General features: G+C 49.5%; 2 protein-coding genes across 3 annotated transcripts in view; one reads left to right on the forward strand and one right to left on the reverse strand.

Annotated features, from left to right (window-relative positions):
* Positions 1-374: 374 nt before the first annotated feature.
* Positions 375-5,842, reverse strand: LOC308469602 (uncharacterized protein). The gene is made up of 4 exons (XM_080992298.1): positions 5,625-5,842; positions 3,082-4,005; positions 2,839-2,968; positions 375-1,432 (listed from the first exon to the last, which is right to left on the reverse strand). The coding sequence occupies exons 2-4, from the start codon at positions 3,853-3,855 to the stop codon at positions 537-539; spliced, it is 1,800 nt and encodes a 599-aa protein (XP_080848424.1). The 5' UTR covers positions 3,856-4,005; positions 5,625-5,842; the 3' UTR covers positions 375-536.
* A 2,100-nt stretch (positions 5,843-7,942) lies between these two features.
* VARS1 (valyl-tRNA synthetase 1) overlaps positions 7,943-23,899 on the forward strand; it is a 36,253-nt gene continuing 20,296 nt past the window's right edge. The window contains exons 1-13 of one of the 2 annotated variants that reach the window (XM_080991578.1): positions 7,943-8,039; positions 11,567-11,926; positions 13,317-13,460; positions 14,158-14,308; positions 15,663-15,823; positions 16,560-16,644; positions 16,840-16,940; positions 17,264-17,391; positions 19,630-19,794; positions 19,919-20,000; positions 20,897-21,016; positions 21,656-21,764; positions 22,222-22,310. In XM_080991578.1, coding sequence (XP_080847704.1) covers positions 11,573-11,926; positions 13,317-13,460; positions 14,158-14,308; positions 15,663-15,823; positions 16,560-16,644; positions 16,840-16,940; positions 17,264-17,391; positions 19,630-19,794; positions 19,919-20,000; positions 20,897-21,016; positions 21,656-21,764; positions 22,222-22,310 — 1,689 coding nt within the window. In that variant the 5' untranslated portion in view covers positions 7,943-8,039; positions 11,567-11,572. The remainder of the gene's footprint in view (positions 8,040-11,566; positions 11,927-13,316; positions 13,461-14,157; positions 14,309-15,662; positions 15,824-16,559; positions 16,645-16,839; positions 16,941-17,263; positions 17,392-19,629; positions 19,795-19,918; positions 20,001-20,896; positions 21,017-21,655; positions 21,765-22,221; positions 22,311-23,899) is intronic. The other variant, XM_080991579.1, reaches the window with a different exon arrangement.

Here is a 23,899-nt window from a genome sequence, read left to right on the forward strand (position 1 = left end):
CAGAACAGCGCACGGAAACGCTGTTTACCTTCCCGCCGGAGCGGTACCTATTTATCTACTTGCACTGATGTGCTTTCAAACTGCTAGGTTGGCAGGAGCAGGGACTGAGCAACAGGAGCTCACCCCGTTGCGGGGATTCGAACCGCCAACCTTCTGATCGGCAAGCCCAAGGCTCTGTGGTTTAACCCACACCAAAATAAAGCCTGTAAAGACAGGTTGGAGTCCTGCCTGGTTACTCTCGAGCAAGCGCAACAGACATCTGACAGGGACCTTCAGTCTCAGCAAATGCTTCATGGGGGCAAAACCTGCTGGAGATGAGTTGTACTCATGAGGCCTGACATTTCCTGTTTTTGCTAATGAAGGGTTAACTCCCAGTTGCTCAGTGTGATTTATTGCTGGCTCCTTCCTCTCACATGGAGGGCAAAAGGTCCCCCCCAGGCCCGCCGCCTGTACTCTAGGCTTGGTTTTTTGCCAAAAACATTGGGCAGCCCTCCTTTTCCGGGTTCCCCCAATGTGCTCACGCATCCTCCATACTCTTAAGCGCTGGCATGGGTCCTCTCATGGCTAACCAGCTGCGACCGCTGACGGAAGCATTTCCCGCAGTGCACACAGGCGTAGGGCTTTTCTCTCGTATGAGTCCTCCTGTGCTTGGCGAGCAGCGAGCTGCGCGCGAAGCTTTTCCCGCAGTCCGGGCAGTGGTACGGCCTCTCCCCGGTGTGGCTGCGGGCATGCGCCGTCAGCGCCGAGACCTGCTTGAAGCCCTTCCCGCAGTCGGAGCACTTGAACGGCCTCTCGCCCGTGTGGGTCCTGGCGTGCGCGATCAGGATGGACCTCTGGCTGAAGCTTTTCCCGCAGTCGGCGCACCGGTACGGCTTCTCGCCCGTGTGCGTCCGCTCGTGCACCGTGAGCGTCGACCTCTGGCCGAAGCTCTTCCCGCAGTCGGAGCACTTGTGGGGCCTCTCGCCCGTGTGGGTCCTCCTGTGCGAGATGAGGTGTGACCTGTGGCGGAAGGCGTCCCCGCAGTCGGGGCATCCGTACGGCCTGCCTCCCGTGTGGACCGTTCTGTGGGCGATGAGGTTTGAGCGGTGGCTGAAGCCTTTCCCACAAGCCGGGCACTCAAAGGGCTTCTCCCCCGTGTGGGTCCTTTCGTGGATGGTGAGAGTCGACCTCTGGCTGAAGCTTTTCCCGCAGAAGGAGCACGCGCACCGCTTCCCTTCTGGCAGGGAGATTTCATGCTCTGGGTGTCTTCCATGAAGGCGACGGCCCTCTGTCTCCTCCGAGCAGCTTTCTTGCCGTTGCGCAAATGTTGCTTCCTGGTCAAGGCCGCAGGAAACATTTCTTTGGTCTCCTCCTGGCAACTTGCAATGTGGTTCTTTATCCTCAGGGTGCTCTGTCTGGTTTTGCTCCTCTGCGTGACGCTTCCTATCTTCTCCTAGAATTGGGAGAGAGTTTGTAACGTGAGGGTTATTGTTTGTCAGGGACTGGGCAGAGGAAGAGTGGTGGAGACCGTCCTCCGCAGCCTGAATCTTCCAGAGAAAAAGAAGACTGTTCAGAATTACAACAGGGGTTTGAGGGAGGTCACAGCTCAGAGGAAGATGAGGGGGAAATCTGGGAAATAATGGTAGAGTAGGAGGAGAAGGAGGGAGAAGAAGATGGACTCAGTGTCTTTAGAAAGCATGCCAGACCCCCCTTCTCTCAGAACCTGGCAGGCATTGAAAGTAGGAGAGCAGAGAGCTCAAAGGCAGAAGGCCCCTTCCAACATCTGTAGCGATGACGCATGAGGAAGTGGGAGGGACAGAGGGCCTGGGGTTTCACTCGGAGCAACGCCATTATTTTGAGAGGCTGCATTTCTAAGCCTCTCTCTGTGAATATTGAATAAAAGGATTGGTGAAAACTTTCATTTTCCTACAGGGACGCAAGTGGCGCTGTGGTCTAAACCACTCAGCCTCTTGGGCTTGCCGATCAGAAGGTCGGCGGTTCAAATCCCTGCGACGGGGTGAGCTCCCATTGCTCGGTCCCAGCTCCTGTCAACCTAGCAGTTAGAAAGCACGCCAAAGTAGATAAATAGGTACCGCTCCGGCGGGAAGGTAAACAGCGTTTCCGTGCACTGCTCTGGTTTTGGTGTTCGGTTGCACCAGAAGCAACTTAGTCATGCTGGCCACATGACTCAGAAAATCTGTCTGTGGACAAACACCGGCTCCCTCGGCCTGTAAAGCGAGATGAGTGCTGCAACCCCGGAGTTGTCTGCGACTGGACTTAACGGTCAGGCGTCCTTTACTTTTACCTTACAGTGGTACCTCTGGTTAAGTACTTAATTCGTTCCGGAGGTCCGTACTTAACCTGAAGCACTATTTCTGGGTTAGCGGAGTCTGTAACCTGAAGCATATGTAACCTGAAGCGTATGTAACCTGAGGTAGCACTGTACTTCCTTTTCTTATCCATTCCTGGCAACCCACCATGGGGGGTTGGATTCTCTGACGCCTGACATTATTATTATTTGCTCCTGCACTACAATGAAAGAAAACAACTACACAGCTTTCATGGGGGAGACCCTTTCCAAAGTAATGTTCCTATAGATGCCCTGTTTTTCTGCTCACCGCCTGGAATCAGACGTACAAATACGTCGCGCAAACACTTTTGGAATAGCGGTTTCCATATTGTTTTAAAACGCCTTGATTGAAAACATTGCGAGGAAGCTCGTGCCACTTTCACTCAAGACGCACAGATTTAAAAGAGCAGCCAGGAATCAGAGACACCGAGAACTGAACGACAACCTAAACTGTAGCTCGTTTCGAGAACTCGCGATAATCCGCTGACCCAGGCACAATAATTTCTCACCTGGGGAGCTGGCATCACCATCAACCTTCTGGCCGAGTTCTCTGCAGGGTGGTTTCTGCCAGGCACCCGATGGACCGTCATTCTCTGCCTCTGCGCAATGTACAGCTGCCACCTTGAATGGCCCTGGTCCCTGAGAAAGCCAAGGAGACCCAGCTGAAGAAGACATGGGGATAAAGTCCAAAGCTGGGCAGGGATTTTGCTCCCACACCTTCCCCCTCAATAACCAGTATCTGGCTCTCTCACCTGAACGTCCTGCTGCCGCCTCAGGAAATCCTCTGCCAGGGACACGGCCTGGGAACAGGTTTGTGGCGAACTATCCCACACCCATTTCTGGAGTTCTTGGGGCAGGATAGACAGAAACTGCTCCAGAATCACCAGCTCCAGGATCTGCTCCTTCGTGTGCCTTTCTGGCTCCAGCCACTGGCGGCAAAGCTGCTCGAGCTGCCCGCAGGCCTCTCGGGGGCCATCGGCCTCCCGATAGTCGAACCGCCTGAAGCGTTGTCGCTTTGCCTCTGTGTCCAAGATGGCGGAGTCCCCCTCCTCCAAGCCTTCCTCTTTCATCCTCATGCCATTTGCCTCGGCTTCGTCTGACCATTTGGCGTCTTTGCCAAGGCGTGGCAGGAACTGGGATAGCACCCCCGCAGCTCCAGGCTCCTTAATGGCGTGGGCTGCTCCTTCAGAGGTGGACAGAAGAGCCTTAGTATCGGCTGGTGCGGCCCCCGGCAATTGTGGGCACCTCCATTCTGAACAGGGCAACTCGACCCTTTCGATAAATTCCTGTAGCTGAGCCTCCCAGCGCTCCTGCAGCTGCTTAGGAGGTTCCTGCTTCATCTCATCCAAAATGGTTATTTCCTTGAAATCCCCACAACTCCCCACACGGATGGCACAAGGGCTGTTTTCTGCACTGTTCCTTGGCCCAGGGTCTGCAAGCTCCGGTTCCTCCATTTTCAATCCTTGCTCAATCATTGCTTGGAGCGGCAAAGCCAGCCCTGACGCATCTCCCTTTTCAGCAGCCATTTTGTCCCTCCAAAGGGTGGAGATGGGGGGTTTAACTGGCACTCCTAGTTAAGATGACAAGGCTTGATGAGACGATGGGTGGATTTCTCACCCTTATTAATCGTCACAGGTGGAATGCAATATTCCTAGGCTGAGGAGAGGGGCTGTTCCCTGAGGGAAAGATGAGACAATTGCCTAAAATTAGATTACATATATTTATGAAACTTATTATCCATGCTTCACCACAAGTCCCCATGAGTGGGCTAGAGCAACAGACTAAAAAGGTAAAGGTACCCCTGCCCGTACGGGCCAGTCGTGTCCGACTCTAGGGTTGTGCGCTCATCTCACTTAAGAGGCCGGGGGCCAGCGCTGTCCGGAGACACTTCTGGGTCACGTGGCCAGCATGACGAAGCTGCTCTGGCGAGCCAGCACCAGCGCAGCACACGGAAACGCCGTTTACCTTCCCGCTATAAAGCGGTACCTATTTATCTACTTGCACTTAAGGGTGCTTTCGAACTGCTAGGTGGGCAGAAGCTGGGACCGAAGACGGGAGCTCACCCCGCCACGGGGATTTGAACCGCCGACCATGCGATCGGCAAGCCCTAGGCGCTGAGGTTTTACCCACAGTGCCACCCGCGTCCCTTAGAGCAACAGACTATGTATATACAATTATGAAAACAGATAAAATTAATGCAGTAATAAAACAGTTCAAAATGGAACAGTATAAGTTCAGCAAAAGAGGTGTGCCCAGCAAAACAAAAACCAGAACTAGCGCCTTGTTTTTTGGTCAGGGTCCACACATGTTGAGGAGCCTTGGTAGGCCGCTGGAATTTGCAGTCAACCCAACTCTGCCCTTTCAGGGAAGACACACAAGTTTCATCGCTTATGTCACACCAAGCATTGGAGTTGCAGGGATGATTCCCAGTCCCAGGGTCAAGGCTTCGGACATTGTTTCCCAAACTTGGGTCTCCCCAGCTGCTGTTGGACTACAACATCTCTAGCTAGCAGGACCAGTGGTTGGGGTCAGGGATAATGGGAGTTGTAGTCCAAAAATTGAAGGCCCAAGTTTGAGAAACTCAGGAGAGGAGATGGTCACACTAGAAGTGATGAGGCCATTCATTGCGTTGAGCAAGACTACAGGTCTTACCCTACGGGGTGTGTGGGTGTGGGTGTGAACCTTTCGCAGGCCGCCCCTGCCTCCTGTCCCAAAGCCTTGCTATAGTCTAGAACCAGGACGTTTGACCAAGGACATGGGCTCCCAACACCACCTGAAAGGCCAAAGGCTTCCCTGCTTTCTGATCATCTTGCGCTACTCCAGACCCGGTTTTCTGCCCGTCTCGATTTAATCCGCCAGATCCCACCCCCGCCAAAAAAAACCCCAAGCTGTAAAGATCCATCATCCAGTGCGCGTGGGAAATTCAAAGCCCATTTTCCCACGGTGGCGGAAAATTTTCCCACGGCCTGCGGGCGGGCCAGCAAGTGACTTTTCAGATGCCTCCTCCTCCTGCTGCTGCGCCACCGGGGCTCCTTGGGGACGAGGGCTTTTGTCCGCCCGACCCTCAGGAAGGACCACCCGGCAAGGTGGGGAGGATGGCGGGTTCGTGGTCTCCCTCCAGGTGTTTGCTAGACGCCAACTTGCATCCTTGGCCGGGGCTGGCGGGAACCAGCCGCATCCTTGGGAGAGGTGGGGTGGGCGCTGCAGGGTCGCCATTCCCGGGGCATTGCAAAAAGGGGCACCAAGCTGCAAGGGGAGGCAGCTGGAAACAAGGGGAAAGGCGGAGGCGACGTACTTCTCAGCCGACGGCTGCCTTGCAGCCCGCGTTCCCGGGGCATCCGAGCGGCACTAGCGGCCCTCCCGCCAGGAGGGGGCGCTCCACCGCTCGACTTGGGAAAACTGCAGCCTCTAACCTAAGGCAGCCTAACTGCCTACCCGCGTGTACTGCTCTGCTTTTTCTAGTTCTACGTTCACGGCTCCCTTTCTCAGCCGTGGCATCACCAGCTGTCCTTAATAGGTACTTCCGGTCCTGTTTCGCACTACGTATCCTCGTTAACAGGTAAAAGCTGCCCTACCGGAAGTGCGCGCTATGTGTCTCTCTACACTGCGCCTTCCACCGGGCTGTTGTGAGCAACGTGTTGCTCTATAAGAATTGGGAGGCGGAAGTCTGGCTTTAGGGTCCTTTATCACCGAGGGTTGGCCACGGAACTGCCTGTGTAAAAACATGTATGATGCAAGTCGGTTGCAATACAGGATGTCTATTTATTTATTTGCTTCAGAACATTTATGAACCGCTTAAGCAAAGAAAGAAAGAAACAAAGCAGCAACCCTCAGCGCGGTTTACAAAAAAGATAAAGCAAATTAACTGGCAACCCTACATTAAAAACATACAAAAGTTTAAATGCTAAAAACAGGTCAGAATGCCCTATAGGGGGAAATAGTCCCCTGTATATCCGTGTGTCGTCCACACAGCTGCATCTGGCGAGCAATGCTTTAAAGCAGCAGTCTTGTAACAGCTTTGATTAGGAATATATATGTATTAGGGAATTATTATATTTAGATGTATTAAAGTGTTTTTTTGTTGATTGGTTTTTCTGTTGTTGGAACTAATAAAGCAAAATTAAATAAACAAAAGGAGTATCTTGCCTTAACTCCTTGTAATTTAGCTTCTGCGTGGACCATGCCTAGGATCATCACCCTGCCCAGCCTAACGAAGCCCTCCTCTGCTGCCCCCTCAAAACACCCCACAACTTAAGGCTCGACAATCAATATTTTCCTTTCCACGACTCCCCGCCCCCCTATTCCGCCCCACCACCAAATCATTTAGCTTGACGAAGAGTTCTGGAGAACTAAAAAAAACTTGCACACTATTCTGTGACTTTTATGCTGGCCTAATAAAGGTAGTGGCACTACTACTGCTCTTTCCACATTCATGGATTTATTTACTTATTTACTCAGTACTGTATACCACTCTCCATCTGAAGATCTCGGGGGTGGGGTGGCGGGTTTAACAGCATAAAAATATAGAATACAACCACAAAAGACATAATAATAAACAAGAACAAACCAAGCCCATAACCCTTCCCCTTCCTCACACACCACAAAGACATTTAAAAGGACATAGAATGTTAATCCTTCATATGAGGAACGCCATCCTTTCCTGTGGCAGCACCTGCGGAACTCCCTGCACCTTGAAACCAAGCAGGCGCGCCTTTGCCACACCCCTTTCTACACCAGCAGAAAATATTCCTGTTTTAGGAGCCTACCCAGATGCTTAATGGTTGAGGTAGCTTTAATGTGTTTTAGTACATTGGTACCTCGGGTTAAGTACTTAATTCGTTCCGGAGGTCCGTTCTTAACCTGAAACTGTTCTTAACCTGAAGCACCACTTTAGCTAATGGGGCCCCCTGCTGCTGCCGCGCCGCTGGAGCACGATTTCTGTTCTCATCCTGAAGCAAAGTTCTTAACCTGAAGCACTATTTCTGGGTTAGCAGAGTGTGTAACCTGAAGCGTATTTAATCTGAAGTGTATGTAACCCGAGGTAGCACTGTATTTCTTTTCACATGTGTTATAAAGTGCGGGAATTTTTATGAAACGAACAAAGGAGTCAATCAATAGCATTCTTATAGGGATTTCAGAATATTTCTTGCAGGGCAATATGCAGGGGTCGAGGTGCTGAACTAGGCAAGGGAGACCAGAGTCCAGGCCCTCAGATCCTAACAACTGCAAGGGGGCAGAGGTGCATAACGCTCCTTCTTGTTTTCTTAAAAGAAAGAAAGGAAAGAAGCCACCAGTTGGGATTTGAAAATTATTATTATTATTATTAATAATAATAATAATAATAGTAATAATAATATATTTCTACCCCGCCAATAATAATAATAATAATAATTTATTTGTACCCCGCCCAGCTGGCTGGGTTTCCCCAGCCACTCTGGGCTGCTTCCAACAAAGATTAAAAAAACATTAAAATGTCACACATTAAAAACTTCCCTAAACAGGGCTGCCTTCAGATGTCTTCTATGCATGGGTATATTCCTGCATTGCAGGGGGTTGGACTAGATGACCCTCGGGTCCCTTCCAACTCTACAAGTGCCATACGCTGCAAATTGGTGACGCAGGCGTTGCAGCAGACGGCTACAGGCGGGGTCCTTCCGCAATGGGAAAGTAGCACGTGGGGGGGAGAAGCTGCAACCGGCTGGACTTGCAGGTAAGAGGAGGACCCCGCCCCCTCCCTTCCCCTGAACCCAGGAGTCCTGCCATGGGGGGTTCCCCCACCCCCACCCCGAGAAAAAGACCCCCCCCCCAAGCATTTCATTCATTGCCGGAGAGAGACTTATTGCAGATTCTCAGTCCAACCCCTTCCCACCCCCCCTCTAGCGCCCCATTTGTCTCCAGCAAAACCTGGGAGTTTCGACTCCTGTTCCCAAGTTTACTGCAGTTTCTGGTTTCCTCCCAAAGAACCCACAAAATTGCTCATGGATTTCCTCCCGCGATCCAAAGCTGCCGGCTGCTGCCAAGACCCCGCCGCCAGTCACTTCCCTGCCCTCTCCCAGAGTCAGTGTAAGGCAGTAATAATAATAAATAAAAATAAATTTCATTTATACCCCGCCCTCCCCAGCCAAGACCGGGCTCAGGGCGGCTAACACCAAATATAAAAACGATTGAAATACAGCTTAAAAAACAAGATTAAAATGCAACATTAAAATTCAACCTCATTTCAGTACTAGAGCTATATGGACCCGATGGCCTGCCTCAATATAAGGCAGCTTCTTAGGTCATTATCCCATCCCAGAGTAGTTTACTACCTGCTCCTCACTTTAGTTTTAATTTCGTCAATCAGCCGGTCTCTCTTTCTCTCCCACCCTCAGCTTATTAAATAAAAACCTGAGCCCAAGTCCAGACTTAAACAGTTAGTTCTTTTTCTCATCTGTCCCCCACCCCAGTTCACATGCAGATAACTTGTTTTATTTCCGATGTAAACTCCGAGGTCTGTTGTTTGATTATTCGTACAGTGGTACCTCGGGTTACATATGCTTCAGGTTACAGACTCCACTAACCCAGAAATATTACCTCGGGTTAAGAACTTTGCTTCAGGATGAGAACAGAAATTGTGCTCCGGTGGTGCGGTGGCAGCAGGAGGCCCCATTACCTAAAGTGGTGCTTCAGGTTAAGAACAATTTCAGGTTAAGAATGGACCTCCGGAACTTAACCTGAGGTACCACTGTATTGGTACCACTGTATTGAGCTGGCGGGATGCAGATTTAACATCCTTTGCCTCATGCCAGCAGAATAAGGTCTCTTTGTACTTACGCGAGTTAATTTATTTGGATTTTTGACATGTCATGGTTACAAGTCCTTGGAGCTTGTGACGTCGAAATAGTTTAAAATAAAACTATATACATGCCTATGCTTCAAATTGCACATGGCTTTTTCACCCAACTGCTGTTTGAACCTGTTCCCCCACCCCATTGCCTGAGGGAGAGCTGAGAGAGGCAGATCTGGGAGCCAGGACTTCTAAGTTCTCAGGGTGGGACTGGGGAATAGCAATAGTAATAATGACAGTTTACAACAGGGATGAAACTGCTGAAAGGCAGGCTTCCCATGACATAGAAAGGGTTTGAAGGTGAATTGGGGACCAGGGCTCTTGCCGATTTAAACTCCTCTCCTCCATATGGTGGTGGAATTTTTTTTTAAAAAGACCCATAAAGTTGTAAGGCCTTTTATACTTAACTCTGTGGACAAACATATTGGAGGTTGGAAATCCTAAGGAGAGAGCTGTCTCTTCTAGCCATCTGTGGCATTTGTATATTTGCCCTAAGTAAGTAGACCGATGAATCCTTGTTTGCATATTGCATCACCTCAGGTGGACAGAAATCAGGTTTGTAGTACAGTGGTACCTCAGGTTAAGAATTTAATTCGTTCTGGAGGTCCGTTCTTAATCTGAAACTGTTCTTAACCTGAGGTACCACTTTAGCTAATGGAGCCTCCCGCTGCCGCCGCGCGATTTCTGTTCTCATCCTGGGGCAAAGTTCTTAACCCCTATTTCTGGGTTAGCGGAGTCTGTAACCTGAAGCTTCTGTAACCTGAAGCGTCTGTAACCCGAGGTACCACTGTACTGGCCTTGTTTTCTGCTAGAACCTTGAGATCTTCCAACTGAAGCCTCAAGCAAAATAATTTTGATTTCAGGGATTTGGTTTGATGTGACAGCATTGAGCTGAACTCAGAGTTCTTTCTCTCTCCCCCCCCACTCCCAGTTATCCCCTCCCTCAGCTTCCTCCGCCCCCATCTCAAGAGTACAGTGGTACCTCGGATTACAGATGCTTCAGGTTACAGACTCCGCTAACTCAAAAATGGTACCTCGGGTTAAGAACTTTGCTTCAGGATGAGAACAGAAATAGCACGGCGGCAGTGGGAGGCCCCATTAGCTAAAGTGGTACCTCAGGTTAAGAACAGTTTCAGGTTAAGAGCGGACCTCCAGAACGAATTACAGGTGAAACTCAGAAAATTAGAAAATCGTGGAAAAGTTCATTTATTTCAGTAATTCAACTTAAAAGGTGAAACTAATATATGAGAGAGAGTCATGACATGCAAAGCAAGATATGTCAAGCCTTTATTTGTTATAATTGTGATGATCATGGAGTACAGCTGATGAAAACCCCAAATTAACAATCTCAGAAAATTAGAATATTAAATGAAATCAGCAAAACAAGGATTGCAAATGGAGCAATATTGGACCTCTGAGAAGTAGAAGCATGCATATGTACTCAATACTTGGTTTGGGCCCCTTTTGCATCTATTACTGCATCAATGCAGCGTGGCATGAATGCTATCAGCCTCTGGCACTGCTAAGGTGTTATGGAAGACCAGGAAGCTTCAATAGCAGCCTTCAGCTCTTCTGCATTGTTTGGTCTCATGTCTCGCATCTTTCTCTTGGCAATGCCCCACAGATTCTCTATGGGGTTCAGGTCAGGCGAGTTTGCTGACCAATCAAGCACAGTAATCCCATGGGCATTGAACCAGGTTTTGGTACTTTGGCAGTGTGGGCAGGTGCCAAAGTCCTTCTGGAAAATGAAGTCAGCATCCCCATAAAGCTCATCTGCGGAAGGAAGCATGAAGTACTCCAAAATCTCCTGGTAGACAGCTGTGTTGACCCTGGACTTAATGAAGCACAGTGGACCAACACCAGCTGATGACATGGCTCCCCAAATCAACACAGACTGTGGAAACTTCACACTGGACTTCAACCATTTGGCATTATGTCCCTCCCCATTCTTCCTCCAGACTCTGGGTCCTTGGTTTCCAAATGAGATGCAAAAGCTGCTCTCATCAGAAAATAGATTTGGGGAGCCATGTCTCATATATTAGTTTCACCTTTCAAGTTGAATTACTGAAATAAATGAACTTTTCCACGATATTCTAATTTTCCGAGTTTCACCTGTAAGTTCTTAACCCGACGTACCACTGTATCTTGTCCTTAAATTGTTGTTAAACAGTTAGGAGTTGGAAACCTTCACCAGTCTACCTCAGATCACCCAGAGATCTGGCAGGAGACCCCAAACTACCCGCTTCCCATCTCTGACCTACCTTCCTGTAGCGTAAGTTCCTTTGATCTAGTCTTGCCCTCTGCAGGAGCAGAGAACGTCTTCTCCCTCTTCTTCATGACAGCCCTGTTGTATTTCCAAGAGGGCTCTTAACGTCCTCCCTCTTAACGCTTTCATTGCCCTTTCTTTCCAGGTCGCCATGCCAACTCTGTACCTTTCCCCTCATCCGGATAACTTCCAGAATCTGCGGGTGTTGGTTGCGGCCCGCTATGGCCGACACGAGCCCAGGGTGGTCTCCCTGCCTCCTGACAAGGAGCTGGGGAATCCTTCCTTCTCTGTGCCCAAACTCCCAGCCCTGGAGACCCAGGCGGGCGTCCGTGTCTCTGGCGCAGCGGCTGTTTCTTACCTGCTCTGCCCGGATGCCATGAGAGGGCAGAGCCCAGAAGCCAGCGCCCTGGTACGGCAGTGGGTCAGTTTCGCAGACTTGGAGATTGCTCCTGCAGCCTCCGCAGCTGCTTTCTCTGTTCTGGGGGTCTCCAAGCAAAGCAAACAGGTGAGAGGCAAGCTTAACTCTGCTGTGACGGGGTAGGCTACTGTGTCTAACCCATAGCGTAGTGGTTAATGGAGTGAGCTGTGAGCCAGGAAGAAAGTGGGGAGAGGGGGGAGGAAGTGTAAAAAAAAACAAAAAAAAAAAAAACTCTGAGAAATAACTCTCGTTTATTTGAGACAAATGAACAAAATGAAAAGCATAAACATACATACAAGTGCTGTACGCGTTTCAGCACCCGCCCAAAACGTTGTTGTTTAGACCAGCCTAGCCAGGCATGTGTAATGCTGGCTTGTGTTTTAATTTGGTTTCCCGCTTTTCATTGATTTTAATAATTTTTTTTGAAAGTTTAAAATAGTTGCGTTTAACTGCTTTGACTGATAATTTTATTGCTCTGTTCTTTTCGCAATCTGCTCTAAGGATTTTCTTTTAACAGTTGTGCGCTATATACCGTATTTTTTGCTCTATAGGACGCACCCAACCATAGGACGCACCTTGTTTTAGAGGGGGAGAACAAGAAAAAAAATTTCTCCCCCTCTCTGCTCAGCGCCCCTTCAGCGAAGCGGCAGGAAAAACGGAGCCCCTTCCATTTCTTCTCCCGCTTGGCTGAAGGGGCGCCGTGCAGCTCTCCCTCTCTGTTGAAGCCGGGAGAGCAAGACTCTCCCGGCTTCAGCAAAAGGAACCTGAAGCCTGCGGAGCGCAGCGGGAACTTGCGCTGTGCTCTGAAGACTTCAGGCAGCTATCCCTGAAGCCTGGAGAGCGAGAGGGGTCGGTGCGCACCGACCCCTCTCGCTCTCCAGGCTTCAGTGAAAGCAACGTGAAGCCAAGGGGCGGGGAGGGAGCGCTCCCTCTGCGCTTTGGAGGCTTTGCGTTGCTATCGCTGAAGCCAAAGAGCCTGCATTCGCTCCATAGGACGCACACACATTTCCCCTTAATTTTTGGAGGGGGAAAAGTGCGTCCTATAGAGCGGAAGATGCGGTACATTTTGCCAAATAAATAAATAAGCAAGCACACTATGCAGCTGAGCCCCACGTTGCTCTGTGCTGTTTTCTTTCCCTACTTTTGCAGGATCCAAAGGTCATGGCACCAGCGTGTTTAACAAGACCTTAAACACTTTTTCATTCATTGTTTTTGTTTGATTTTAACTCTCTCTCCCCCCCCCCCCCGAATCATGAGCAAGGGCATTTAGTGAGCTAGACCACATACAAGGTGGAAGGGACACAGTGGCAGGGAGTAGTGCCAATGTACCTCAACAGTGCGGGAGGGTCACCTTTAATTCAGGGACCCCTTATGCAGAAAGGCCCTGCAAGGAGTCTAGGCGGCAGGTATCTTCTGAGCATTGTACCATGAAAGGTGGTGGTTTGCGGGTGTGATCACACACTCTTCTCCTGCCCAGGTGACAGACCGTGCTGTGACAGAGCTCCAGAGTCTCCTTGCGGTGTTGGACAGCCACTTGAAGCTGCGGACATACCTGGTGGGCGAAGCCATGACGTTGGCTGACGTGACGGTTGCGTCTTCTTTGTTGCTGCCGTATAAATATGTGAGTCTCCCTGCAGTATCCCTCCCATCCTCTGCTCCAATGGGGCATCGGTAGCATAATTTTGCAGCAGTTTCTACTACTCTGCTTTTGTTGGGGCAGGGAATCAGTGGCTCTGCACTCTGTTGGTGCTGACCTTTAAAGCCCTAAACGGCCTCGGTCCTGTATACCTGAAGGAGCGTCTCCACCCCCATCGTTCAGCCCGGATACTGAGATCCAGCGCCGAGGGCCTTCTGGCAGTTCCCTCACTGCGAGAAGCCAAGTTACAGGGAAGCAGGCAGAGGGCCTTCTCGGTAGTGGCACCCGCCCTGTGGAACGTCCTCCCTTCAGATGGGAAGGAAATAAGTAGCTATCTTATCTGTAAAAGACATCTGAAGGCAGCCCTGTTTAGGGAAGTTTTTAATATTTATTGCTGTATTGTTTTTAACACTCGATTGGGGGCAGCCTAGAGTGGCTGGGGAAACCCAGCCAGATGGGTGGGTATAAATAATAAATTATTATTATTATTATTATTATTATTATTATTATTATTATTTTATTATTACTATTATTATTACTACTACTATTATTATTATTATCATCACCTGCAGATGTTCTGCCTTAACGCTGTTGTTGGGTTTCTGTCCTTCTTCTCACCTATATTCATAATAGTATATCTCGCGCTCGTGTTCCTCTCCTCATCTCCAAATGATTCCTCTAGGTTCTCGACAAAGCTCTCCGCGCTTCATACACCAACGTCACCCGGTGGTTCCTGACCTGCGTCAATCAGCCAGAATTCCAGTTTATCTTGGGTCCAATGAAGCTGTGTGAGCAAACGACTGTTGTGGGGACCCTGAAATCAGATCTCAGAGGTAAGGTGCTGCTACCGTTGTCCTCGTGAATTTGCTGAGGGCAAAGAAACCTCAAGGAAAGCAGAGCTACAGTCTGTATTGCTTGGGAGAACAGAATGTTGTTGTTGTGACAATTTAATGTTGAACTGGGTAGGCTTTTGGTCTGACCTAGCAAGGCTTTTCTGTTCTTGTCGCCCTCAATCTGAATAGGTGGGCCGTAGAGTCAGGGATCCACTGCTGATTTAGTAATAGTTATCATAATCAGCAGGGCTTTTTTAAAAAGGGGGAAATAAGGTGTTGGTACTTACCATGAAAGGAACGTGGGTGGTGCTGTGGGTTAAACCACAGAGCCTAGGACTTGCCGTTCAGAAGGTTGGTGATTTGAATCCCTGCGACAGGGTGAGCTCCCGTTGCTTGGTCCCTGCTCCTGCCAACCTGGCAGTTCGAAAGCACGTCAAAGTGCAAGTAGATAAATAGGTACTGCTCCAGTGGGAAGGTAAACGGCGTTTCCGTGTGCTGCTCTGGTATGCCAGAAGCGGCTTAGTCATGCTGGCCACACGACCTGGAAGCTGTACTCCGGCTCCGTTGGCCAGTAAAGCGAGATGAGCGCCGCAACCCCAGAGTCGGGCATGACTGGACCTAAAGTTGTTACAGTAATTGCCACACTTTTAACATGGGGGAGATGCTGGTACTTTGTATCCTTGTACCCCCAGAAAAAAGCACTGATGGTGATGATGAAATAATAATATATTTCTTATTCCCTGCTTATTTGACTGGATTTCTCCAGCCACTCTACGCGGCTTCCAACAGAAATACAAAACACCAAACAGGGTTGCCTTCAGATGTCTTCTAAAAGTCAGATAGTTGTTTATTTCCTTGACATCTGATGGGAGGGCGTTCCACAGGGCAGGTGCCACCACAGAGAAGGCCCTCTGCCTGCTTCCCTGTAACCTCGCTTCTCGCAGTGAGGGAACCACCAGAAGGACCTCAGAGAAGGACCTCAGTGTCTGGGCTGAACAATGGGGGTGGAGATGCTCCCTCATGTATACAATATAGGAGTTTAATGGTTAGCACCAACACTTTGAATTGTGGTCGAAAATGTGTTGTTCATAGAGGCACAGACTTTTTGGCAGCGGTGAGGAGATGTGGGTCTAGTGTAGGGGTGGCGAACCTGCAGCCCTCCCGACTATTTATCTGGACTACGATTCCCATCATCCTTGACCATTGGCCATGCTGGCTGCAGCTGATGGGAGCTGGGGCCCAGTAGCTTCTGGAGCGCTGCAGATCCCCCACCCCATTCTGGAGGGCAGATGGCAATTAAGCAATATTTATTAACAAGGCTGCTGCGTATTGGTTTATTTCCTTTCCTCTTAAGAACCTAAGGCAGAGTTTTCAGAGCCCAAGGAGCTCACAGAGCCGCCCAAAAGCGCATCCCAGCTAAAGAAAGAAGCCAAAAAGAAAGAAAAACTGGAGAAGTTTCAGCAGAAGAAGGAAAAAAGCCAGCAGCAGCAACAGCAGCAACAACAACAGGGGGAGGTAAGAAAAGCAAAACAAAATAAAATAAAAATAAAAATCCAAAAATCCTTCTGGTAGCACCTTAGAGACCAACTAAGTTAGTTATTGGTATGAGCTTACATGTGCATGCACAGAGTGAGGGAAGATTTAAATATTCCAGAAAAGAAGAAAATAGGATCCTTGTGTGTGAGAGAGATATTTTTCAGTGCTATCTATTCCAAAAAAAGAGCCCCCTTCATGTGGAATACTAGTGTGTTGGGAATTGAGGGATTCTGGTCTCGCCAAGATTTGAGCAGATTTGGGAGATGCTTGGGGAAAGGAAAGGGAAGACAAGTTACATGACCCTTACGCATGCGATGTTTTGGATAGATGTCCCCCAACTTTTGTTTAATTATTTTATTATTGACCGGGTTTTCTTACCTACTCCGTCACTGTACGTTCCCAGGGCAGGTTGAATCAATACTAAACGTCATTTCAAACAATTTTCAGTCAGAAGAATAGAGTGGGTTCTTAATACAGCTCAAGTTGGTGTGTACGTATATGTATGCATGTGTATCACTAATAATAAATAAATAAAATTTATTTTAAACTTCGCCTTTTTCCAGTAATAAATAAAAGCGGGAAAAGGTGAGGTTTAAAAAAATTGCACTGCGAACTTGTCTGAGTTCAGGAAAACAGCGAAGAGCTCGGGGCAGGGGGTGATAATAGTGTTTGAGGCCTGTTTCCACCTTCCTGCCCCCATCCTGATTCTTTGCAGAAGAAGCCAAAAGTTGAGAAGAAAGAGAAGAAGGATCTAGGGGTCATAACCTACAACATCCCAACTCCCCCAGGAGAGAAAAAAGGTAATGTCAGTGGGGTGGGGGTGGGAGGGAGCTGGGCAGGGCTGGAGTTCTCTGGCCCACACTGCGCCCAGGCGTCCGACATGCCAACTGTGAAGCCCGTTAACCCAAGGGGGGGTCATAATGTAGCCGAAGCAGCAGCACCCAAACACCGCAGGGAGATATTAGGAGGCCTCAAAGTCTCTTTTCTCCTTCCAGATGTGGAGAGCCCGATGCCTGACTCCTACAGTCCCCAGTACGTTGAAGCCGCCTGGTACCAGTGGTGGGAGAGCCAGGGCTTTTTCAAGCCAGAGTATGGGGTGAGTTTGAGCCTGGGGCGACTGCGGGGCGGGATTTTCTCACCCCATCCCCCCGGGAAGGTAACATGGCCAGCCCAAGACTTTTTGGCGCCTGAAGCCAACAACAAAATGGCCGACACGCACACCCCTCAGCCAGGGAAGAAGGGGCAAGGGAAGATTACACCACCGATGAGCAGGGGTGGATAAAGATCTACGTTGGGATCCGCTGCCTCTGTGGACCTTGCTGCCTGAGGCGGTCGTTTCGCCTTGCCTAATGGTTGGGCCGGCTCTGTGACTGATTCCTGGAGGGCCGCCTGCCTCACGAACATTGCTCTCCTTTCCAGCGTCGCAGCGTCTCCGAGCCAAACCCCAAAGGCCTCTTCATGATGTGTATCCCTCCGCCTAATGTCACCGGATCCCTCCATCTTGGACACGCCCTCACCAATGCCATCCAGGACTCTCTGACCCGATGGTGAGGTTTCCTTCAGTTGCCTTGACTACAGCCTTCTGGCCTTACGCTAGGGCCCTTCCTAGACGTCTCTGTCAACCTGAACCCTCTGTGCCCCACCCCTTAACTGGCATTCTTTGGCCTTGCCAGTGTGGTGTAGTGGTTAAGAGCGGTGGACTCGTAATCTGGTGAACCGGGTTCGCTTCCCCGCTCCTCCACATGCAGCTGCTGGGTGACCTTGGGCTAGTCACACTTCTCTTAAGTCTCTCAGCCCCACTCACTTCACAGAGTGTTTGTTGTGGGGGAGGAAGAGAAAGGAGATTGTTAGCCGCTTTGAGACTTCTTCGGGTAGTGATAAGGCGGGATATCAAATCCAAACTCCTCCTCCTTGCCCCAGTTTTGCCCTGCCTGAGAGCTGATTCAGGTAGCCCCGACTCCCAAGTGGCATGGGGCTTTGTATAGGTCATTAACACATACGTCCGCAGAATGGGCTACAGTGCGCAGAATTCAGATTCCTAAGAATTGCTGCGCTTTCGATTGGAACAAAACAAGTTCAAGTTCCTAGCCCTCATGGTCTCAAATATACGCTTGAAAGGGTGTTCAGACCTCTGTGGCCTCTGTAGCGCCTTTCTCTCCCCATGGCTAACCCAAACAGAGGTTATGTAAAGGTATGCAAAATGGTGAATAGGCTAAATATACTACCATAATTTGTACAGAGGGACGCGGGTGGCTCTGTGGGTTAAACCACAGAGCCTAGGACTTGCCGATCAGAAGGTTGGCGGTTCGAATCCCCGCGACGGGGTGAGCTCCCGTTGCTCGGTCCCTGCTCCTGCCAACCTAGCAGTTCGAAAGCACGCCAGAGCGCAAGTAGATAAATAGGTACCACTCCGGCGGGAAGGTAAACGGCGTTTCCGTGCACTGCTCTGGTTCGCCAGAAGTGGCTTGTGCTGGCCACATGACCCGGACGCTGTACGCCGGCTCCCTCGGCCAGTAAAGCGAGATGAGCGCCGCAACCCCAGAGTCGGCCACGACTGGACCTAATAGTCAGGGGTCCCTTTACCCTTTACCTAATTTGTACAGGTTGAAGAATTGGGCTGTTCCCGGTATGGAGGCTTGCATTTTAAATGAAAAGTAGCCTCAGGAGGCTACTCTTTCTACCAGAGGATTCCTACGAGAGGGATTTGTCCTGGAATTCTACTCAATATTGATCCAGAGCAGAGCCTCAACGTATAGTTAGCAGAGTAAAAACTTAAATATGTTGCAGGATTCCCCAGAAATAGACCAGAGGCAATTATATTTCATCCAGCAGAGCTTTACTGAAGGCAAATGAGCATAATGGTCACAAATCTAATGCATTCAGGATTGGTGCTGTCCATAAGAAATCCAGTTGCAGCAGACTTAACTTAAACTTACAATAACTTACAATAGGTCTAAACCTTAATACTGAGCATGCTATGTACAGAACACCACACCAGAAGGAAGAGAGAGAGAGAGAAAGAAAGAGAAATGAAACCCAAGCTCCTTCTGGCCTATTTTTATAGTCAGCATGACCTTGATTGAAAGAGATAAGAGAACCAGTTTAGGCCAGCTGTACTCAGCTTCTCTGAAGGAATAACCCAAACATCACGGACCTTCTGCTTGTATCTTTCACACAGAGAAGCTTCCAGAACCCCCTTGAATTAATTAGAATAGGAAAGATCTCTGCACATCAGATCAATACTTTCTGTAAATGCAAACTGACAGGAATGTGGCTTGGACCTTTCCCCACTGCTAGTTTTCCTATTCAAAATTCCCCTGTCCCTGCCCATTTGCCTCTGTGGTATTCTGGAGAAAGAACCACACTTTCTGAGCACGAGTACGCCACCCTTTGAATGCTGGGGGGGGGGGGGAACCCCAGGGTTCCCCAAACAGGAGCACAGCCTTCAAGGTCGACATTGTATGTCATACGACAGGCATGGCCAAACTTGACCCTCCAGATGTTTTGGGACTACAATTCCCATCATCCCTGACCACTGGCCCTGTTAGCTAGCGATGATGGGAGTTGTAGTCCCAAAATTTCTGGAGGGCCGAGTTTGGCCATGCCTGTCATAGGAGGATAGCCAACAAAACGTGTCCAGGTGTTGCTGGGCTCCAATTCCCATCAGCCCTAGTTGTCGGGGATGATGGGATTTGTAGTCTGGCAGCACCTAGAGAACGCCGCATTGGCTGTTCCTGAACGACGTCGCCTGAGGAACAGCTGCTCACGGCCCCTGTGTCTTCCAGGCACCGGATGAAGGGGGAGACCACTCTGTGGAACCCCGGCTGCGACCACGCCGGCATCGCCACGCAAGTGGTGGTGGAGAAGAAGCTGTGGAAGGAGCAACGGAAGACGCGGCACGACCTTGGGCGCGAGCTGTTCGTCGAGGCCGTCTGGAAATGGAAGACCGAGTGAGTTGTCTCAAGGCTGGCCCTGTTTTTCTGACCGCCTTGAACCTCGTCCCTGTGCCTTGTCACGTCTTCTAGAGACATGACGTGCTCAGGGTGCTTTTTCCCTCTGGCTCTTTTCTTGCAGAAAAGGCGATCGGATCTACCACCAGCTGAAGAAACTGGGCGCCTCAATGGACTGGGACAGAGCCTGCTTTACAATGGACCCGGTAATAACAACAACAACAACAACAACAACAACAACAACAATTTATTATTCATACCCTGCCCATTGAAAGCACATCAAAGTGCAAGTAGATAAATACTTCCAGCCGGAAGGTAAACAGCGTTTCCGTGCGCTGCTCTGGTTTCGCCAGAAGCGGCTTAGTCATGCTGGCCACATGACCCGGAAAAACTGTCTGCGGACAAACGTTGGCTCCCTTGGCCAGTAAAGCTAGATGAGCGCCGCGACCCCAGAGTCATTCACGACTGGACTTAACTGTCAGGGGTCCTTTACCTTTATACCCCGTCCATCTGGCTGGGTTTCCCCAGCCACTCTGGGCAGCTCCCAACAGAATATTAAAAGCACAAGAAAACATCCAACATTAAAAACTTCCCTAAACAGATGTTTTTCTAAAAGTCAGATAGTTGTTTATTTCCTTGACATCTGGTGGGAGGGCGTTCCACAGGGCAGGCGCAACTACCGAGAAGGCCCTCTGTCTGCTTCCCTGTAACCTCACTTCTCGCACTGAGGGAACCGCTAGAAGGCCCTCGGAGCTGGACCTCAGTATCCAGGCTGAACGATGGGGGTGGAGACACTCCTTCAGGTATACTGGGCCTGACGGATAAGATCAACCGGATGGGACACCTCTATTAACCATTGCTGACCAGTTCAGGAAATGACTGGTTATGCCAATAGTCTTCTAGGACAGCAGTGGCAGACTTTAGACTTAGGGGAGCTGCTTTGGGTTTTTGTTTTTTTCAATGTTGTTTTTTTGGCTAAACCCCAAGATCCACCAACTGGATTTTGCAGTTATATTTCAGAGTCGAACGGACTGCGATTTTGTTTGCGTCCTGCAAGAGATGGAAGCGGCTGAACTGAACTTCTCCCTTGCTTTGCCCACAGAAACTCTCCAACAGCGTCCAGGAGGCTTTTATCCGGCTACACGAGGAAGGCGTCATCTACCGGAGCACGCGCCTCGTGAACTGGTCGTGCGCCCTCAACTCGGCCATCTCCGACATAGAGGTGACAGGGTCAGGAGAGGCTGGGCAAATGGGATGCTGTCGCCCCAACTTCAGTTTGCCCTAGTTGGTCAGCAACCCCGCTTGCTTGCCTTCCTACTTTCAAGCTGGCCAGGTGTGGCCTTGAATGTCAGCTCCCTCCTCCTCAGCCTTAGCGTTGCCTTTGTGGCCAGAGTCACACCATACATTTAAAGACCACTTTAGACAGCCATGGCTTTCCTGCAGAGGATTCTGGGAGCTTCAGTCTGTTACGGGTGCTGAGGGTTGTTTCCCCTCACAAGGGCTGCAGTTCCTAGAGTGGCCTAACAATCGATCCTCACAGGGAATTCTGGGAATTGCAGCTGTGTGAGGGGGAACCACTCCCAGAATTCTTTGGGGGAAGCTGTGACTGTTTAAAGCAATATCACAGCGCTTTGAACATACAGTGTGAATGCGGCCTTTGTTGAACTCACCAGGGAAGGAAGAGGAGGACAAAATGAGAGTCATTGGCTCCGGCACCCCCTACTGTTTGCCCCCTTACCGTCTCCCCACCAGCCCAGTCTGGGTGGGAGAGAACGCAGGATGGGCATAGGGCCAGCTATTACCCCTGTGTTAGGCCCAGTGAGAAGAGGGTGACACACCTTGGGCACCTTCCTCTTCCCAGGTGGACAAGAAGGAACTTACGGGCCGGACGCTCTTACCTGTCCCCGGCTACGAGAACAAGGTTGAGTTCGGGGTGCTGGTCTTCTTCGCGTACAAGATCGAAGGTTCCGGTGAGTCAGGAGGCCTGGTGGGCAGTTGGGTTGGGATCAGGATCTGACGCCCTTTCTTTTTTCTCTGACTCTTGGCTCGCTCTGTTGTGGGACCAGCGTTTCTCAGAGAGGAGCACTGACCCACTGTTTTCCTTCCAGTGTGGTGTAGTGGTTCAGAGCGGTAGACTCGTAATCTGGGGAACCGGGTTCGCTTCCCCGCTTCTCCACATGCAGCTGCTGGGTGACCTTGGGCTAGTCACACTTCTTTGAAGTCTCTCAGCCCCACTCACCTCACCGAGTGTATGTTGTGGGGGAGGAAGGGAAAGGAGAATGTTAGCCGCTTTGAGACTCCTTCGGGTAGTGATAAAGCGGGATATCAAATCCAAACTCCTCCTCCTCCTCCTCTTCTTCTTCTTCTTCTTCTTCTTCTTCTTCTTCTTCTTCTCCTTCCTTCCTTCCTTCCTTCCTTCCTCCCTAGATGAAGAAGTGGTGGTGGCCACGACCCGTATTGAGACGATGCTGGGGGACACCGCTGTGGCTGTCCACCCAAAGGATCCCCGGTACAAGGTAAGTAACCCTGAGGGCTGCTAGCAGAGAGTGACTGAAATTAAAACAGAGTCCGCAGAGCAAAAGGAACAAATAAGACTTTACAAAGGGTACAAGGACGAGGAGAAATAAACAGGGGGGCTTATCTTTCTTGTTGGGGAAGAAACTCCATCAGAACAACTTTTTCCTCCCAACTCCACCAATTGTCAAATCTCAATAAGTTGTCCTGGCTGACATATAACTCCTTAATAAATAATCAATAAACACATGAGACGTAACCGGCTGTGTTCTTAGATAAATATGATATACTATTCATAGTATCAAATTGTAAATTTCAACAGAAGTAACTCATAAAGTTCAACAAACGAACAAATCAGTGGATCAGATCATTCTATAGTCAGTTCATTCATAAGGTCCATCCGTGTAATGGTATCCATTCCACCTGTCTGTTCATAAAGTCCAAACCATCCACATGAAAGGTTGTTACAGTTCCACAAAATCCTTTCACAAAGTCCTTTCACAAGGATTTCCTTTCACAAAATCCTTTCACAAGGATTTCCGGAATATAGGCCTTGTTTCGCCATCCTGGGCTTCAGCAGTAGTTAAAGCTCATATATGATATTACAGGATAGTGGTTCCTATGGCATAGTAGTAGCTGTTGAAATTTTCAATTTGATACTATGAATAGTACATCTTATTTATCTAAGAACAGAGCCGGTCACGTCTCCTGTGTTTATTGAGTATGCTTTACGTGACCATAGGTTTGTTTGTTGTTGCTTTGACATATAACTCCTAGCATCTTCTTCCATCCAGCCCAAAACTGTAATAGGATGAATGATTGGTGGCTGAATGATTCTTGCTGCTGCACTTCCTAGTGAAAGACAAATGAACACCTGTAGTGTTCTAGGTTAGATTTATTTGAAAGGGTTATTGCAAGCATAGGGTTAGTACCAGAGTGTCTCCGAAAAATTTTACACATCACTTGGGAAGACAGGCGAACTAATGCCAGTGTACTGGAAGAAGCAAACATCACCAGTGTGAACCAATGATTCTTCAACATCAACTTTGTTGGACTTGTCATGTGCGGATGCCTGATGATCGTCTTCCAAAGCAACTACTCTATTCCCAACTTAAAAATAGAAAGCGTAATGCTGGTGGCCAGCAAAAGATGTTTAAAGACTGTCTCCTGGCAAATCTTAAAAAAATGTAGTATAAACACTAGCCTGCGAGCGCTCCAGTTGGAGAGCAGCCTTTACCAAAGGTGTCATGGACTTTGAAGACACTCGAACTCAGGACGCAAGGGAGAAACGTGCTAAGAGGAAGGCGCGCTTGGCAAACCCACACCGTGATCAATTCCCTCCCGGAAACCAATGTCCCCACTGTGGAAAGACATGTGGATCCAGAATTGGCCTCCACAGTCACTTACGGACTCATTGTTAAAACCGTGTTTAGGGAAGACAATCTTACTCGGCTACGAGTGATCGCCAAAGAAAAGAAGACGTACCAGAGTTTAGGTGCTTTTTCTCAATTGTGCCTGGGGCCTGCTCTGTATTTTCAGATATGGTCAGTATGCCCAGACTAATGAGGGAGCATTTCCTGTATTTCCCCAA

The sequence above is a fragment of the Podarcis pityusensis genome, assembly GCF_964106645.2.
Source record: "Podarcis pityusensis genome assembly, chromosome: 2".
In the NCBI taxonomy this organism is placed as follows: Eukaryota; Metazoa; Chordata; class Lepidosauria; order Squamata; family Lacertidae; genus Podarcis; species Podarcis pityusensis.

Coding starts and splice junctions, on each gene's coding strand:
- LOC308469602 (XM_080992298.1), bottom strand. CDS start 3,855: ATGGCTGCTGAAAAGGGAGATGCGTCAGGGCTGGCTTTGCCGCTCCAA. Junction 2,969..3,081: donor GGCGGCAGCAGGACGTTCAG/GTGAGAGAGCCA, acceptor TGGCTTTCTCAG/GGACCAGGGCCATTCAAGGT. Junction 1,433..2,838: donor TGGTGATGCCAGCTCCCCAG/GTGAGAAATTAT, acceptor TCCCAATTCTAG/GAGAAGATAGGAAGCGTCAC.